General features: G+C 40.3%; 1 protein-coding gene across 1 annotated transcript in view; it reads left to right on the top strand.

Annotated features, from left to right (window-relative positions):
* Psma8 (proteasome 20S subunit alpha 8) overlaps nucleotides 1-14,758 on the top strand; it is a 51,168-nt gene extending 36,410 nt beyond the window's left edge. The window contains 3 exon segments of the mRNA XM_037196967.1: nucleotides 10,553-10,672; nucleotides 10,886-10,948; nucleotides 13,807-14,758. Coding sequence (XP_037052862.1) covers nucleotides 10,553-10,672; nucleotides 10,886-10,948; nucleotides 13,807-13,899 — 276 coding nt within the window. The 3' untranslated portion in view covers nucleotides 13,900-14,758.
* The last annotated feature ends 740 nt before the right edge of the window (nucleotides 14,759-15,498 follow it).

The following is a 15,498-nucleotide window of genomic DNA, read 5'->3' on the forward strand; positions in this document are numbered from 1 at the left end:
CAGAGGCGGCAAAAAAAAAAAAAAAAAAAAAAAAAAGTCTGCAGGAAACCATGACCATGCCTAACAGTGACTTTGAAATCTTCAAAAAGATGACAGGATCCTACAACGATGATTCCACATGGACTATGATAAAGCCATTAAGCCGATTAACACCATGGAAAAATCGACTTTGGACTACAAACTGATCAGAACAATTTCGAGAGGACTAGTTGAGAAGATCCAGCCTGACAGACTACTCAAACAAGGACTTGAAACAAGCCCTGAACTTTCCTTTTATGCAGAGACTGGACAAATGATACAGGACTTGACAATTAACCCAAAAATTTTCTTTTCAAGATTCCCTAAAGATATCTTCACCCCTAAAAAGAGAAAAAAGATAAAAAGAGAATATAGATATGAGATAGATCATCGAATCTACTCTGAGAAAAAAGATAAAGAAATAATAGGATAAATAGGTAGATCATTGAATCTACACTGAAGAAAAAGGGGAAGATATAAAAATAACAAAAGGTAGACTACTGAATCTATTATGAAAAGAAAAAAAAGAATATAGATATGAGATAGATCATCGAATCTACTCTGAGAAAAAAGATAAAAAGAGAATATAGATATGAGATAGATCATCGAATCTACTCTGAGAAAAAGATAAAGAAATAATAGGATAAATAGGTAGATCATTGAATCTACACTGAAGAAAAAGGGGAAGATATAAAAATAACAAAAGGTAGACTACTGAATCTATTATGAAAAGAAAAAAGAGAAAATATGGATATGATAAGATAAAAAGGGAGATTATGGAATCTACTTTTAAAAAGGAACTACTTGTTTTAAATAAGATAAGTAATGAAAATTTTTTGGTCTGAGTTTATCAGATGTTACTGGACTGGACATTGTTAATATATATAATGGAGTTTTTTGTCTGGATCTGTCAAATGTTAATGGACTAGACATTGTTAATGTAATCTTGACTGTATATTGCATATACTTATTGAAGATAGTTTTTTCTTGTATTAGTTATAAGCTTTTTTTAATTTTAGACAAAAAGAGAGGAGATGTGGTGGTATTGTGTTCACCAAAATATTGTGTACTCTAATAAAAATATCTGGGTCAGAGAACAGACAGCCACTAGATACAAAGGCTAGAAAATGGTGGCACTCACACCTTTAATCCTAGCATCCCAGAGATAGAAATCCCTCTGGATCTCTGTGAGTTCAAGGCCACATTGGAAATAGCCAAGCATGGTGACACGCCTTTAATCCCAGAAAGCCAGCCTTTAATCCCAGGAGTGGTGGTAGAAAGCAGGAAGATATATAAGGCGTGAGGACGAGAAACTAGAAGCTTTTGGCTGGTTAGGCATTTTGGGCTGGTTAAGCATGTGGCTGGTTAAGCTTCTAGCAGCAGTTCAGCTGAGAGCCATTGGGATGAGGACACAGAAGCTTCTAGTCTGAGGAAACAGGACCAGCTGAGCAACTGGCAAGGTGAGATAGCTGTGGCTTGCTCTGTCTCTCTGATCTACCAGCATGGACCCCAATAACTTGCCTCGGGTTTGATTTTATTAATAACAACTTTTAAGATTCCTGCTACAGGTTTACCTATGAAAAATTCTGGTATTTCATCCTGCCAGTCAGAAATCTTTTGATTTGTACTTTCTTTTTTAAATTTTTATTACATTTATTTATTTATTTATTTGTGTATATGTGGGGTAAATATGTGGATATTACAGGTCAGCCTTCAGGAGTCAGTTCTCATCTTCTATTTTCTGGGTCCTGAGGATCAAACTCAGGTTTTTCAGGCCTGGCAGCAAGTGCCTGTCCCTGAAGAGCCCTCTCACCGGCCCTTATTTGGTTTCTGTGTCTTCCAATCATTGTCCTAAACAAAGCCCGTGGTTATGGGGTCAGTCTTGAAATGTTTTTGGAGCTTGCTGTCTTCTGTTCACAGTTATCTTTATATCATTGCTGTCCATTCTAATATAACAGAGTAGTTTCAAGTTTGCATAAACGTTTTTCGTTTTAGTTTGTCTAATGTCTGAGGACATCCAGAAAAGATGTTTTGTCTCCTGTTAGTTAGGAAAATGACAGAATTTTCAAATTGTTTGAAACTTCACCAGTGATGTGGATTTGAAGTATACTCTTTTCTGGTGTCTGCCAGAGTCCAATGGCAGTCTCAGTTCTAGTTCAATGAGCTTATGTTCTCTAAAGAAACATTCTCCACACACACCTTGGGAACTTAGAGACTGTGCTCAGTATCAAACAAGACTTGATTTGGATTTATTAGAGTGACTTGCAGACTGTGGTCCAGGTAATCCAACAATGGCTGTCTACCAACAAAGTCCAAGAATCCAGTAGTTGTTCACTCTACAAGAATGGATGTCTCCACTGATTTTCAGTATATGCCAGGGTCCTGAGGAAGCAGGCTCTAGTACCAGTGAAAGAATAGATTTGCCAGCGAGAGTGAGGACAAGCAGGCAAAGAGTAAGAGCTTCCTTCTTCCATGGCCTTTATATAGACTGCCACAAAAAGATGTGGCCCAGATGCCAACAAGTGGGTCTTCACAGTTCAGATGATTTAATTCAGAAAAAAAAACCTGACAGGTGTCCCCAGCCACTTGGGTTTTAGTTAATTCTAGATGCAGTCAAGTTGAGCAGAGTAGCCGTCACAATGGTTGAAGTGACGCATGTGTCTCCTCACTGATGCAGTGTCTTCTCTGGTGTATCCATGCCGTTGGGTCTAACCTGGGTCTGAACAGGAAGGAACAATCAGATATGTCCAGACTGCAAAATCGTCTGCTCATGCTATTGAAAGACAGAATAAACACAGGGGGACCTTTCTAATTTAGAGGAATCAAAAAAGATGAATGTGAACCATAATTGTTGACAGCATTCTGGATGGGGAAGAATAGACTCAAAGGACATTTTGGAGAGATATATGAGATAACACTGTGACATTTCCTGGATGTGTTAAGTATAATGTAGTCAAATAGGACTGTCTGGGCCTGCTAAGACAGCTCAGGAGGTAAAGATGCTTGCCACTAAGTCTCATGATATGATTCAAGTTACATCTACAGGACCCACCTGTTGGAAGAACGCCAACTCCTTCGAGTTGTCCTCTGACCTCCACCCTCAACACAGATTCATACCCACACCATAAATAAATGAATGTAAATTTTTTAAAGAATATTCTTGTGTTAATGTGGTAGATGCTGAGTTGCAGAGATAAAATGTGGTAGCTATAACATAAATTGTGTGTGTGTGCGTGCACATGTGTATAAATGGAGAAAAGCATGACACATATCTCAGTGTTAATAGTTCATGCATTGAGAGAAAGAATATACTGTTAATTGTTCATTATATGTTCCTGTTCATAAGCTTTGAAATCCCCCCCCCCAAAGAATAGGTGATGAGGAAGAAAGCAGCACTAGTTTTGTTTTTGGTGACTGTGAAGAGGAGCACAGACACGGAATAGTGGCTAGTTGAGAATGCAGATGCAAGGGAACCCTTCCCGCAGCCTGTTTGGCAATGCTATGGGTTTCTTCAACGACAGGACCGACAAGACCTGTTCTGGGCACTGGGGGTAGAAGTCCCTAAATAAAGCTGTTACATTCCAGGTGTTAGAGAAGGACAAGCCCATGTGGTGTGTTAGGAGAGTTACGGACAGCTCTCTCCAGGGGACTTGCTACGATGGGACTTTAAAACAGATGTGTATCAAATCATTTCTGTATACCAGTTGCTGGGTCTAAAGTATTTAACCAAATCAGATATAAAGTATAAAGTGCAGTTCTCAAAATATGATCTGCAACCCCCGCTCAAGGAGGTAATAGTGACTTTCATAGACCTCCCCAACTTAATGTTTGTGTAACTGTGAGAAGCATTCTCCACTTCATCCTTGGACAAAGAGATCTGGTAGCCAGATGTTCACCATGTCTCATCTCAGGACTGTTCCTGTGAGACTGTCAGCCCTCATGGGAATCCTGAGTTGAGGTCCATCTCTTTATCTCAGAAGGTCTCTTCAGATCTATTGTGCCTAGTCCAGAACTGCAGGATAATGATAAGACTCATTATGAGAGGAAGGGTGTCTCAAAAGCTTGAGATATGGTATTATATCTCAAGTAATAGAGTATAAAACTATTGCACCTTCCATGGTTGGCAAGGAAACCCAAGTGTCATAGAACAAAAGACTGACAATCTGGAAAAGAAGGCCAGGATGGGTAGAATGGAAAATGAATCTGAGTTGGGTGGGAGTCATTCTGGGTGTGTCCCTTGCTGTCTGAAAGTCTTCTGTTGATCTGCTTGTACATCACCAGTTTGACTGGCCACTCCAAGGAGAGTTTGCCAGCTCCAAATCACCCTGCCAGTTATCACGTTCAGAGTCCAGTGGGAGTTTTTATCTGGTGACAGCCGGCCATGCAGGGACCTGTGGCCTCCATTAGCACAGCCTCCCACATAGCAGCCATGTACAGTGCCACAGAGGAGTCCTACAACCTGGAGACTGGCATCAAGGAGAGACACAGGCTCAAAAGCAAGCTTGCGCCTAGTGGTAGGGAATCCAGAAGCCCTGGAATTAAGAGTTCAGTCATGGTGTCTGGAAACAGTGGTAAATCACAGTTGCCTGGATGGAACTGCCTCTGGGTCTGGACAATGTGGCCTGAACTTTGTGATTTCATGACACCAGCAGGTTTGTTACATGTAAGGAGTACAAGTCCTTTTCAGGGCTACCCCACATTGCCTATCAAAGAGCTTTTAGATCAGGATGACCACGAAGCTTGGCAAACATAACTAATTCTGTAGCTCAGGGGTAGGAGATAATCTTAGAGCAACCAATCCAACGTGAATTGTTAAATGACTGTGCAACTACCTCCTGCTTCAAGAACAGATGGGTTCCATAACTGAGTCTCTTCAGGCCTGCAAGCTGACTCAGGCTAATACCTGGACATTGTGGTGTCATATCAATCCAGAAATATTAACGATACCTTCACCGCCAGATGTGAATTAAAAGGGGGCTAGGGGACTGTTCTGGGCAGTAAAGACAGGCATCTTGCAAATGTGTGCAATTGAACAGATATAACCAGCTCCGTAGACTTAAAGAACAATATGCAGCAAGGCTAAGATCGCAGATGGCCCCTTACTGCCCCTCTAGCTGAATAAGGTGTAGGCAGGAGAACCATGGAGCCCTTCAGTCACTAGCTAATTAAATTCTGCCCCTGATGTCACCAATTGCAGGCTGAGGCCTCATCAGTACTTGGAGAAGTCCCTGAGAGTTAGTTCCCATTCCTATTCCTTTGATATTATCAGTGCTTCCTCCTCAGAATTTCTGTAAAAGGGCAAGATTGAACATCTGGAACCGAATAGAAAAATGCTAGGTCAGTGCTCATGTGATTGGCCCAGATCACTGTGTACTCCCACTTTCCTCCCTTTGTATGTCTGAGGCTAGTTGTGTCTCTGTGACCCACAGGGAACACATAACAACACCAAGATGACAGCCCCCTTTTGATATGTGGCACATGCGCCCATTCAGTGTGGTGAAGCTGCTGGCGCCTCAGCACCAGGCCTTAGTACTCATCTTCCTCTCCACCATCATGAATTGCAGAGAGTAAACGAGCGAGTTTAGCTTACACATGAGTCACCTTCAGTGAAGTGGTAACTGCTGTTAACACTGCTGTAAAACCGCGGCTCCCTGCACAGCACTTCAGCAGTTTGTGGGATGGAATGGTCATGGCAGTACAGTGGGGCTGCTCTCAGAAGAACAGTCAGGTTATTCCTCACTTCCAAGGTGAAACGGCCCACAGTTAATGGAACGTCACGTGTGTCTGATAGACAATAGACGACAGTGGTTTTTATTCACATGTGGAATTTGACAGGACATGTGCTCAGGATTGAATAGACTGAGCCTGGTTTTTGCAGAAAACATCAGGTAGTATTTGTTACTAATGATACAATTAAAGATTTAAAGGAAAATTTGGAAAACATGTATTTATCACAAGGCACCTGACAGTTTCTCAGTATTTCTTTGATGATACTCTTGGTAAAATGGAGGAACATGATATTTGATATTTTAGAAATGAGATAGGTCAACAGTTAAAGTACCTGTATAATTCAGTGAGCCAATGTTTTCCAGGTGACCAAGGCACAGTATAAAAGATCCATTCAATACAACCAATGAGACTGTTGACTACTCAGGGTAAAACTGATCATAGCACTATGAGCTGAGTCAAGAGAGCAAAAGATTTGAGCCTGACCAGGACTGCATACAGAGTTCAGGCCAGCCTAGGGAGGTACCATTCCAAAATACAAAGTAAAAACAAAAGCGGCAATACTATCACCACAAACACCACCAAAATCCTACGGAAATGTAGAGATTGTTGTTTGTTTTTAGACAGGTTCTTTCTGTATAGTTCATGCTGGCCTGGAACTCAAGTCTCAGCTCCTTGACGATGAGGTTATAGGCATGCACCACTATAGCCTACCAAGAAAATTTAAATTTACTTTAAATAATAGTTAGCCAAGAGACTTTAGTGTAAACAGTTTAAAAAGTTTCCTTTTGTGGTTCTAGATTCCAACCTGTAATTAACTGTGAAAAAGCAACTACCTTGAGTGGAATATGAACACTTCACTGAGAAGGACATTAAAATTTCCTTTCCTAACACTTTTTTCCCTAGGCCCTTACTTATTTATTTGTTTATTTATTTATTTATTTATTTATTTATTTATTTATTTATTTATTTATTTATTTATTTATTATGTATACAGTGTTCTGTTTGTATATATGGATTCTGTTTGTATGTATGTCTACATGCCAGAAGAGGGCACCAGATCTCATTGCAGATGGTTGTGAGCCACCATGTGGTTGCTGGGAATTGAACTCTGGACCTCTGGAAGAGCAGTCAGTGCTCTTAACCTCTGAGCCATCTCTCCAGTTCCCACTTTCCTAACACTTGAATGAAGCTATAATTCAACTAAAATAATAGCATAGCATTTCAAAACAGTGACTGTGAAAAACACAGAGAAAAATTCCATCTTTTAGTGTGTTTATGTATGTGTGCATTCAACTTTTTAAAAAAGATTTTTTAAAAGATATATTCCTTTTTATGTGTATAGGTGTTTTGCTTGCATGTCTGTCTGTGTGCATGTGCATGTCTGATGCTGGGAGAGGGCGTCACATCCTTTGGAACTGGACTGCAGTTGGTTGTTCTGTTGTCATGTGGATGCTTGGAATGGAACCCATGTCCTCTGCTGAGCCATCTCCCTGGTCCTGAGTTCTACATTTAAAAAATGGTTTTATTTTTAATTAAAATGTAATCACATCATTTTTCTGCTTTCCTCTCCTCCCTTCCACATTCCCTTCCTACCCTTGCCCCCTCAAATTCATGGCCTCTTTTTCTTTATTTACACACACACACACACACACACACACACACACACACACCCTGCTAAGTCCATTTAATGTTGCTTGTATGTATATATTTTAGGGTTAGCCACTTTGTACTGGATAACCAACTATAGGCTCATCCCTGGGGAAGACCAGTCCTGCCTCTCTCAGCAGTCATTAACTGCCTGTCAGTCTTCACAGAAGTGAAGTGGGTCCCTATGAGACCGTCATCATCCTTGTTGGCATGTGCATATAGAAATTAAGGTCCCACTTTAAAAATGTTATTTAACCTTAATTATCTCATCAAACATCCTGGCTTCAAAATTAGTCACATTGTAAGGTTAGGACTTCCACTTATGAATCTGAGGGAACATAATTAAAATTCTTGTTAATATAGTGCTGTGTTTTATTTAAAACTGTATTTTCCAAAGTGAGGGTGGGGAGTAGGGGACGGGGAAGCTGTGTGAGGAGTTTGTAAGAAAACAGCTGTCTGAAAGCAGTTTGTACTTCAAAGTCTCCAGAGCTCTGAGACAAGTTTCTGTTGCTTAGGCCACCTAGTTGGTGGTATGTTGTACTGGGAGACGAAACAGGCTAGTGCAACAAACAAGTAATGGGCTTATTATTTTAAGTGAATTAAATATATTAACATTGTTTTAGTGTTTATTTCTAATTATTGGGTTTGGATTTGATTTTATAGCATACTATTTACATGCTGTGTAAATTAGCTTCCTGCTGCTTTGTGTCAAAGACTCAAGATGCACCAGTCAGAAACGCATGTTACAAGTGCAGTGAGGAACAGCATGTTTGCATGGGTTACCTTTGACCTCCAACCTCACAAGGTTAACAGAATGAAGCTGTGCAAGTCTCGGCAGCCCAGAAGCAGAGCAGAGCCCCAACAGCAATGGGGCAGGGCAAGATACATCCCTCAAAGGCAGCCTTGCCTCCCGGTGACCCTTTCTCAACCAGGATCTGCCTTCCACAGCCTCACCACACCCCAGTAGCCTGCTCAGCTTTTAATTCATCAGTGGAATAAATCCTTCACCATGTCAGAGGTTCATGATCTGATTGTGTCTGTAAATGCCCTCATGCTCCCTTCAGAATATGCCCTATAGATATTTCCTTCGGATTTGTTAATCCAGTCAGGTTGACAAAATTAACTATCACAGGACTGTAACATGAATCTTAAAAGGTCTTATTAATTAAAAAAAAAACCCAGAGATAGATATGGGGGCGGGGGAAGCTGAAAGATCAGAGAAAGAGAACAAGTCAGCCATGTTCTTACCTCTACAAAATCCTCAGCCTCAAGAGCAAGACTTTCCTGTTTACTCATACCTTATATACCTTTCTGTGCCCTGCCATCTTACTTACTTCCTAGTACTGGGATTAAAGGTGTGTGCCACCATGCTTGGTTCTGTTCCCAGTGTGGCCTTGAACTCACAGAGATCCAGACAGATGTCTGCCTCCAGAGTGATAGGATTAAAGGCATGTGCTACCACTGCCTGAACTCTGTTTTGTCATCTGATCCCCAGGCAAGCTTTATTGGGGTACATAATATATCACCATATTTCCCCTTTTTTGTCTGAAATAATAAAAGATTATAACTAATATAAGAAAAACCATATATAATATATAGGCAAGAAATATATCAACAATGTCTAGTACATTTGCATTTGACAAATTCAGTGAAAATATTCCATTATTTATACTGTTTTGGTGAGTCCATAATGTACCTAATTCACTTTCTATCCTAACTTGTATTACCAACCAAAAACTATCTTTTGTCTTTCAAACTTACACACCTTACACTTCTTTAGTGAGTTTCTTTTCTGAATCTGATAACAAGGAAAACTATAAGTATAACTATCTAATCTTCAACTCCCTCAGAGACCTGAGAAGGAAATAATATTAACTGAGTAATCAGGAAGTGCAAACAAGCAACTTCCAAAAAATGTGAGAAATGACAGAAACAGCTGGCTACCTGGACAGTCACCCGAGGTTCCTCTGCAACATTGGGGCATCCATCTTCAGCCTACATGCCTAGGATATCTGACAGACTCATCTGTGAAGCAGGATTTTCTAAAGGGCCTTCCTACCTTGTCTTGGCAAAGTTTGGCAGTAACTTTCTTTTGTGTTCTGCTTGTCCATTTTGGACAGCATACTGTCAGCATTTGAGGCAAGGGCACTTTCTTATCTAGTGGCTAACTTTTGCCACAAAGAAAGTAAATTCTATATGGAGTTTCTTCAATGCCCATCATTTTCTCTGAAGTAGATTGGTGCTGCCAGGATCAGACATGTCTCATTGTCATAAAAAAAGAAAAAAAATCTGTGTTATTAAAATATCTTAAATGGCCGGGTGGTGGTGGCGCACGCCTTTAATTCCAGCACTCAGGAGGCAGAGCCAGGCGAATCTCTGTGAGTTTGAGGTCAGCCTGGGCTACAGAGTGAGTTCCAGGACAGGCTCCAAAGCTACACAGAGAAACCCTGTCTCAAAAAACCAAAAAAAAAAAAAAAAAAAAATCCTAAATGCCATATTCTGCAGATCTCTGAAGATGACCTGTATATCTAAGATATATTTCTGATTGATCTTGAAAACATACCTAACCTTGGCTGTCCTGGAACTCACTTTTGTAGACCAGGCTGGCCTTGAACTCATGGAGATCCACCTGCCTCTGTCCCCAGTGCTGGATTAAAGGCATGCACTACCACCACCTGGGTCCCCTCTCCTTTTACTCCCTATTGTAACCTTACACTGGTTTACCTCCTCTTGTCTTTGGAGTTTGAACTCAGATAGTCTTCTTTAGTTAGAAAGAACTTGTGAACTTACCATTAAGGTAATAGAAAACAATGTCTAGGTCAAAGCATTGGTAAACTTGAAATAAAAGTGATGTCACCATTATAGATTATTTACATAATAACAAATGAATCTCTGAAATGTTTGTCAAGTTTTCACTTTGTGATTCTATTATTTGTTTATTTATTTTGGGTTTTATTCAAGACAGGGTTTCTCTCTGTAGCCCTGGCTGTCCTAAAATATATTTATTTATTCTTATTTTTATTTATTTATTTATTTAGGTTATCAAGTTTTCACATTATGATTCTATTATTGAACACTGGAGTAAACCTGAAAAGTGTGAACATATATGGTAACAATAAACCCACTTGTATTAATAATTTTGTTTTAATTTTTCAAGGCAAATGCAATAGGCCGGAGTGCTAAAACTGTCCGGGAATTTCTAGAGAAGAATTACACAGAAGATGCAATTTCTAACGACAACGAAGCTATCAAGCTGGCAATCAAAGCTCTGCTGGAAGTAAGTGACCTTGTAAGGTCTGTTCTGAGAATACGGCTGTGATTTCCTTACCCGTGTTCACTAAGACACATCCTCAGAGGTAGGTTGTGGGTCTTTATACATAGTGTTGAAGAATCAAACCAGGGCCACACACACATACCAGGCACACACTCTACTGCTGAGCTGTGCCCAAGCCAGCTGGAAAGGTTCTTATGTGTCCTTGTTCTACACTAGGTTGTCCAGTCTGGTGGGAAGAACATTGAACTGGCTATAATAAGAAGAGATCAACCTTTGAAGGTAAATGATTGACCAAAGGAGAACTATTACTAGCATAGCTTGACACAAGTTAAAATGCTGTTGGTGCCCGTGGATTGCCATTACAAGCACAATGATTTCTGTTGGGGCTGAGTTGTTATCTCTTGTCTATTGCAAGCAGGTGCTTACTTCCTGTCTTTGTGAAGACTTAGAGGGATGAGCACTCCATAGAGAGCTGCCCGTTTAGTGTCCATGCCTGTAAGTAGGGACCACTACAGTCTGCCCACCCACAGAGCAGCTGCTTCTCTTGTTACCTCCACTCTTTCTGATCACTGTTGTAGCCGAGGTTTCTCTGGTCCTGCCCGGCCCTGCGGTCTGGATGGATCTTTCCCACCCCATGATCCCACAGCTGCTTATAAAATAATTACTTTAAGGCTTAATATTAATTACAAACTGTTTGGCTCTTACAACTTAACTCAACCCATTCCCATTAATCTATGTTTTGCCATGTGGCTTCATGGTATTACCTGTTCTCTCACATCTTGCTTCTCCTGGTGGCAACTTGCAGCATCTGCCCTGACCCCGCCTTTCTTCTCTCTCTATCCCTCTTGGATTTCCTGCCCGGCTCCATTCTCCCTGGCACAGGCCAGTGCAGCTTTGTTAGCCAATGAGAGCAACAACACATATCCACAGCACATTTCCCACAACACACTGTTGCTTTTCCCTTGTTCTGAGGGTCTAACCCAAGGCTTTGTGCATAAGTGCTGTACTACTACTGAGCTACACAACTTGGTCCTGTGTGCTGTTTTTTTTTTTTTTTTTTTTAATCTGTTGTCTCTACATTTTCACACGAAATGCCTTGAGCCCCTTTCACATTTTCATTTTAATCCCTAGAATCTTAACCTTTTCGTGTTTCTTGGTAACAGTCCTAACACTGCTTGTATGTCTTTCTTAAAGCATTATGAGTTAAACTCGGAACAACTTGTCAGATCGTTATGCTAGAGGACTCAGTGGCTAAAGAGCACTTGTGATGTGGTTTCCTGTTGTCCCTGAGGTAGAATTGTTAGCTGTCTATTTTGTCAGTAGTTCTCTATATAGACTGTACAAAAATATGGGAAACTCTACTATGCTTAGAAGATTAATTTTATGTATACTTTGCCTTGGGTTTAAGGACAGTATTTTCGGCAGCAATGTGTGTCAAATATAGTAACGTGTAGAACAATGAGGGTGTGTGTTTTACCACTGTTTCGACAGCTGGGGCAAGATAATAGGGCAGCAGCAAAGTTCAATAAATAAAAGGAATGGGGACAGAACTTGGTCTGCCCCCTGCATAGCCCCACAGGAAAAAAAAAAAAAACAGAGTGTAAACACAGGTTATAGAGATTGTTGGTGGGCTCATTTTCACCTTTTCTCACAATGCTTTTAGAGATACACCAGGACCAGAGGGGCCCTGAAGCCACAAAAATCAGGATTATTTCTTAGCTATGTCACCTGTATGCCTTCTGGAATAGACATACACATACAGGCTATGCATATCTTCTTGATGAGTGGTAGAAGGGTACATTTACTGGAAGAAAACTCAGAGTACAGTTCCTTGTAACAGTTCAGAATAGGCTACATAGTGAGCAGAGCACTTGGAACTTAGTAAACCTGAGTCTATACTCCAGCATATCAGTGTTTTTCACAGTATGACCTTGAGCAAATTGCCCCCATCATTAGTTTTCAGTTTTCTTATATACAAAATGAGGCTTGTAATTACTCTATCCAAAAATGTTGTATAGCCTAGCATGCCTGCCATACTAGCACTAGGAAGGCCAAAGCAGAGGATCACAAGTTCCAGGCAAGCCATGGCTACATAGCAAGATCTTCTACCTCAAGGAAGCATGGGGCAGGCATAATTTTAATCCTGGCACTCAGAAGGCAGAGGCGGGCAGATCTCTGTGAGTCTGAATTCTGCTTTCTAATAAGCAAAGCAAAACTGAAAGAAACCTTGGTGCTGACATGAAGATGACGACGTAAAGCACGTTCTAGAAGTCTTGGACACACTGGAGGAAGGTTGTAATGCCAACATTAGAGGTGAGGCAAGAGATTAGTCAGAAGCTGCAAATAGGAGAGCTGTACAGCTGTCAGGGAAACAGGTCACAGACTCTCCTTCTCCACCCCAGGGATTCAGGTGACTTAATTGGGGACTATAAAATTACTGTTAGCTTATGTTAGTTGGGAAGGCCTTAATAGAATTATCATAGACTCAGTGGCTTAAACAACAAACACTTACTTCTCTCAGCCCTGAAATTCTGAGATCAAGTACCAGCATGGTCAGCTTCTATTAAGGTCCTCTTGTGTCCTTACTGCTATGTGTACACACATGCGCTTACACTGTCTGTCTGTCCTCCCTCCATCCCCATAATCTGTGCTTGAACTCCTCCTTAAGCTCCTCACATATACACTAGAACAGGAATTAGAGACAGGACAGGAAAGGGCAGCAAGCTATGATACCCAAGGACTTTACATTTCAAAGGTCCCATTGCTTTCCAAAACAGCAACACCAGCTTGGCACCAAATACCCAAAATACATGGTCCTTGGGGGACCTTCCACTCTAACCATAGCAATAGCTAAACTATGTAAGAGCAGCACATGGAAGGATGAAGTCATTTACTCAGAAACAAGCCTTGCATCTGGAGTGACAATGCATGTACAAGATACCTAACTAAGTGCCTCATCCAGCCCTGCAGTGACACGGGATGTCACAGACCTGATTTCACCTCAGTGGTATGAGTGCTTTGCTTTGTGGTTTTTGAGGCACTTTGTTGCATTTCTGAAGTTATACAATACAAAGCTACAGATAGAAAATACTCAAGTATTGTTATAACTGAAAAATATTTGTTTTCTTTTTTTTCAGATGTTTAGTGCCAAAGAAATTGAACTGCAGGTAACTGAAATAGAAAAAGAAAAAGAGGAAGCAGAGAAGAAAAAATCAAAGAAGACAACTTAGTTCTTTGGTCTGGAAGCTAAAGTTTTTTGCAGATTAGAATTTATTCCTGAGGTTTTAGAAGGAATAAGTGAATTGAAACAAACCATGAGTTTTTCTGTGTTCATCTTCAAGAATGTCAGGTTTGAAGTTGTCTTCAAACATAGGTTAATGTTCTTTGAAATTCCTCATTTTCACACGAGCCTCAGACTGCATTGTGAAACTCGCCCAGTATGTTGCTTCTTGGCATACAAGCAAATTCTAGAAAAGATGATTTTAAAGGTTGGTAATTTTTAAAGTTTGTGTCATCTTCACTGTTAGTTAAGGAGCTAATCATCTCAAAATAAACTGAATACAATACTGAGCTGCATTCCTTGATGAGTGGTAAGAACATCAATGTGTTGGTGAAGTGTCAACAATTTGAGGAAAATCCATATGTGCTGACTCAGGAGGCTGAGGCAGGAGAATTTCACATTAGTTTGATAGATGCTAAGAATATAGTGACAAGAATAAACTCAGTTTGTTGGCTTTTATTTTTTAAGACAGGGTCTTATTTAGCCCAGGCTAGCCTCTAACACTCTGTGTAGCCAGAGGATGACCTTGAACTCCTAATTCTCCTGTCTCCACCTCCCAAGTGATTAGAGGTGTAGTACTGACATGCCCAGGGAGAATTAGTTTTTATCCGTATTACTACATAGTAGGAAAATGAGCATTAAACCACAATGATTTTCATTTGAGATTAGTGTTATGAAACTCTTTGTGTCTGCCTTCTCTTCTAATTTAGAATCTATAGGAGCTTTAAGGCTGGGTTCCAGATCATACTCATCTTTGTTCTGACAGCTTGCCTATGGTGTGACTTAATAAATGCTTGTAAAGTTGTTAACTTATGGATTGACTCCTTTAAAGGGCTGGACATTAGGAGAAAAGGGTGGACTAATCACCTTGTCTAATTACTTGTAAAGAACTCAATTTGTTCATCTCTTTGGCACATAATGAGAAGATCCCAGAGTTAGTGAAAAATATATACAAAGATACACACATATGTATATATGTATACACACATACAAGGTGGATTATTAAGTCAAAATAGGCACACTTTCAGGAGTGGGAGACATTATTATATAGAAGTATGTGGCCCTAAGAAAACTGAAGGCACAGGGATTTGAAATGGTCTTCATCTAATGTTCATCCCATTGGATACATGCTGAGCAAATAGGGAAACTGACAAGATCTGATCCTTGTCCTGAAGAGGGCATAATGCCAAATAGTTGAACCCATTCTTACAAATTTATGAATGCTAAAAGTCTTACTTCCTTCACAACCTGTGAATTTAAAAATACTGTTGCTAATGGTTTTGGTATTTAAAAAAAAATCTTCTATAATAAATGTAGCATACAATACCAGATCTTTAAAAAGGAAATGAAACATTGTATGTCTTTATGAACAAAAGAAGAGGATGTGTCAACTTGACACAAGCTAGACTCATCAGAAGGAGTCTCAGTTGAGGAAATGCCTCCCTGAGATCCCACTTTAAGGCATTTTCTCAGTGATCAATGGGGGAGGGCCCAGCCTATAGTGGGTGGTGGCATCCCTGGGCAGTTGGTCCTGAGATGTGTAAGAGAG

Source organism: Peromyscus leucopus, chromosome 19 (genome assembly GCF_004664715.2).
Source record: "Peromyscus leucopus breed LL Stock chromosome 19, UCI_PerLeu_2.1, whole genome shotgun sequence".
In the NCBI taxonomy this organism is placed as follows: domain Eukaryota; kingdom Metazoa; phylum Chordata; class Mammalia; order Rodentia; family Cricetidae; genus Peromyscus; species Peromyscus leucopus.